Here is a 3,778-nt window from a genome sequence, read left to right on the forward strand (position 1 = left end):
AAATGAATGTGACTAAATGCTGCAGTACGTCGCTGCAGACACCAGGGGGCACACGAGGTTAAACATTTTAGGATTTCATTCATGGTTTTCAATGAATGGATGATTTACTGAAAAATAAAAATGAGATTTGAAAACACTGTCTAGATGTACACAGTGATTGGTTGATTTTTTTTTTTTTAAAGAGAAAAGGATAAAGTCTTATCAATAAAAATGTTTGGACGCTTTTAGTGAGTTTCGAGGATAATTGATTAAAATCTGTTCCCTTTAAGTGATATTAAGTTGTTCTAATATTCTGTCTCTATAGAGGATGTTTCATTCAAACTATTAAAGAATTAAAAGTTTTTTCCTCCGTGTGTAAGTGTGAGAGAGGCTGTTTCCAAAAAAAAAAAAAAAAGACACCCTGCGTCTTTGTCAGTGTTGTGAAACAGATACAGTTACATCCGGATTAAAATGCTCTATTTGTCTTGTGTCTAATAGGAGCCAGATGTTACCTCCAGCACCGGGCCGCTGTCACTCAGGCCGCCTCCCACCAATCAGAGCGCGGCTGCTCTCCTCCCTCCCTCCGCCGGCCGTCCTGCACACTGGGACTGAGAGCGGAGCCGCGCTGAGTCTCTCCTTCTTTCTGCTGCCTCTCAGTCCAGCTGCACCTCCGTCCGTTCCTCCAGCTCTACAATGCACAGAGGCCCGATGCTGGCTGCGTGTGTGCTCTGCTGGAGCTGCACCGTGAGCGTGGTGACCGCCATCCAGAGGGCCGAGATGTTCCCGTACGGCTCCCTGAGCGGGGACTTCATTCTGGCTGAGGGCGACGATGAGACGTCCAGAGTCCTGTCTCTGCCCAAACCTCTGTACTTCTACGACTCCCTGTTCTCGCAGCTCTATGTAAGTATCCCTCCACCGCCGGGCTGACAGGTGATCCGTGCAGCTGGTCGCAGAGCAGATCTCAGCTTGAATGGGGGAAAGTCAGGACAAGAGAGGCCACTCGGTTCATCAGCATCTGTCTCTTTTTTTTTTTTCCAGTGAAGGGACCGCACATTATTCCAGTTGTGTTTGCAAAAGGTTTCAACATTCTGCGCTCCAAATGCTCAGATGTAAATCCTCCCTGTGTGCGTTAACAAACAAGATCAATTTCCAGATACTCACATGTCAAAACTTAGCGGGAGGCTCGTTATTAATCAGTATGCGCTGGAAAAGAGTAACTTCTGGGCTGTTTATTGGAGAAATAAAAGAGAAATATCAGTGTTAAAGTCTTAAATTTGATATTTACTTTTTTAAAAGTGCAAAAAAAGTTGTTGATGTTGCAGCAGTAGAAGTGGTGCATTCAGAATCCAACATGAGCAGCACTGTCATGTAGGTGCCAGTTAACAGAACAGTGTTCAGCTCACATATCAGCTCTGTCCTCATGCTGAGGTCATGCACAAGATCTTTCTGTTGTGCTTTAGCTAAAAGGCAACAACAGATTTGGACCAGCTGCCTTGTTCAGTTCTGCAGACTGCTTTGTTTCTCATCCACCCGTTCACACACCAGCATCTTCACTGTCAAAGCGTCCATGTTTATAATCCAGTAATGTGGGAGTCTTAAACTTTTTATTTACATTTTTTAACAGAGCTGTTTGTACACGGCCATCGCTTCGTGATAGAAAAATGTCAGCAGTCCTTAAATAGCATTTTAAGGAGACTTTAGGTCTAAAATTAGCAGGAAGGCTTTACAAAACAGGTGCCTGAGCAGAGCGAGTGTACGCTAAGGTTCAAAGTCAGTCGAGAGTTTTAGATGAACTGAGATAAATCTTTTAACAGCTGCATGGAATTACAGAGAGATGCTGATAAATGCTGTTGCTATTTTATTTTATTTTTTTAAACAAAGTTTGGTGTTTTTGATCACCTGTGGAGTTTAAATTGAAAATAAGTTGAGTGAAAAACCCAATCGGTCGACCACTGGTGTTACTATTTGAAATTAGGTAACATATCCAAACACATTCCAATTATTATAACTGAATCAATGCTTTTAAAATATTAACATGTAAGCCATGTTTAAGTGTTGGCAGTGACAGAAGAAGCTTTGACAACACTAACCAGGTAAAGTTCATGCATTCAAAAGCTTTAAAAGCAATAATACGTACGTTTTATGTAGGATTTGGCTGTTTAATGTGTAAACTCATCATACAGTTTTAAATGAAAACACACGTAAAGAAGCTGTTAATGAGGTGTTGTGGATATATGGAGCAGAGCAGTAAACTACACAAACACTCTATTATTACTACATGTGTCTGGTTGCCTTCCAAAGCTGATCACCTCTGTTTAAGTCCCAGATATGAGCTGCTAAGTGTGTCTTTGTGTGACACCTAATATAGCCAGACATCCCAGCAGAACACATCCAAAGCAAAGCCAGCTCTATGTGGTTTGATGTCTCCAAAGCATAATCATGGACCAGACAGGGGGCCCTTGAGGAGGTTCCAGTGGTTTATGAGGGGAATGTAGAGGTTCATTATGCGGTTCCTGGGGTCCATGCTGGGGTTCCAGTGGTTTATGACGGTTCATTAGGAGGTTCCCTGGGTTCATGACGGTGCTCCAGGTATTCTGTAACAAGCCGGTCTCTCGCTCTAGGTGGCCACCAATGGGATCATATCGGCCCAGGACCTGCCGATGGAAAAGCAGTACGTTGACGATGGCTTCCCTACGGATTTCCCCGTGGTCGCCCCGTTCCTAGCCGACATCGACACCAGCGGCGGGCGAGGGCAGATTTACTACCGGGTGACGGAAACACCCAGCGTGCTCAACAGAGTCGCCCAGGTCGGTTACAGATAAGAGTGTAATGTAGAGAACAATACCTCATGAACCAATCTTAACTGGGTTCTTCCTTCCTCCAGTCTCTCATCCATTAGTTCAGTCCTTCCTTTTTTTTCCCCCCCTCCCACATTCATTCATTCATTCATCTGCTCATCCAGGAAGTCCATCGGGGGTTCCCAGATGCAAAGTTCACACCCACACACGCTGTCGTGGCAACATGGGAGAACGTTGCAGCTTACGAGGAGCAAACTCGAACCACTGGGTCTTCCAACAAGGTAAGGTGGCTTCAGGAATGGACGCTGATAAGTCCAGTGTCCGCCATGTAACAGCCCCCATGTCCCTCACTGGCATGTTCTGGCTCTTGAGAGACACTCAGCCCCAAATTCCTGGAGGTTGTGCATCACTTGTAATCAGCCTGGGGTGGGGGGTCTATTTGTAATCCCCCTTCCCCTCCTAATCTGCCTCTTAACCTTTTCAAGAGGTCAGGGGTCATCTTTAAGGGTCATCAAAGGGCCCCCCGCCCTACCGACTCGTTATCCCCTCCTCCAGTTCACACACAGGTAGACAGCAACATGCCTCCACCCTCCTTGTTTGTCAGCCGGTGATCATTCAGACTTGTTTAACTCCTATTGTTGTCCTCTAAGATTTGAAAATGCAGCTCCCATGATTTTGGGGCTTTTGGAGGATGTCAACAGGAAGTATAAGGCTGGTATGGAGTCGATTATTTAGCCGTGGGCCACGACTTGGAACTGTTTTTTTTTTTTGTCATCTTTCAAACTAAAGAAAAGTCCAAATTGTGATGTTTTCCAGGCAAGTTCTGGTGTCAAAGTGTGATGTTTTTCTAACATTGTCTCACTGAACAAACCTTCAGAAAGTCTGTCAGAGAATTAGCAGATTATACCTGTCTGTGAACAAGTACACGTTTTGACTCAATGGCAGCTAAAACTGTTGCTCTAATGATAAATGGCAGCCGATCAGCCAACAGAACACATAGA

At 44.7% G+C, this 3,778-nt stretch overlaps 1 protein-coding gene across 1 annotated transcript; it reads left to right on the forward strand.

Annotated features, from left to right (window-relative positions):
• Positions 1–600: 600 nt before the first annotated feature.
• Positions 601–3,109, forward strand: LOC103371961 (nidogen-2). Its single transcript, XM_008301462.1, has 3 exons — positions 601–879; positions 2,601–2,786; positions 2,942–3,109. The coding sequence occupies exons 1-3, from the start codon at positions 673–675 to the stop codon at positions 3,107–3,109; spliced, it is 561 nt and encodes a 186-aa protein (XP_008299684.1). The 5' UTR covers positions 601–672.
• The last annotated feature ends 669 nt before the right edge of the window (positions 3,110–3,778 follow it).

Source organism: Stegastes partitus, unplaced genomic scaffold (assembly GCF_000690725.1).
Source record: "Stegastes partitus isolate 25-593 unplaced genomic scaffold, Stegastes_partitus-1.0.2 Scaffold1674, whole genome shotgun sequence".
Classification (NCBI taxonomy): Eukaryota; Metazoa; Chordata; class Actinopteri; family Pomacentridae; genus Stegastes; species Stegastes partitus.

Excerpts from the sequence above, each read along its gene's own strand:
- LOC103371961 (XM_008301462.1), top strand. The coding sequence starts at position 673 with ATGCACAGAGGCCCGATGCTGGCTGCGTGTGTGCTCTGCTGGAGCTGC. Across the intron at positions 880-2,600 it reads CCCTGTTCTCGCAGCTCTAT|GTGGCCACCAATGGGATCAT; the intron begins GTAAGTATCCCT and ends CTCTCGCTCTAG. Across the intron at positions 2,787-2,941 it reads TGCTCAACAGAGTCGCCCAG|GAAGTCCATCGGGGGTTCCC; the intron begins GTCGGTTACAGA and ends CTGCTCATCCAG.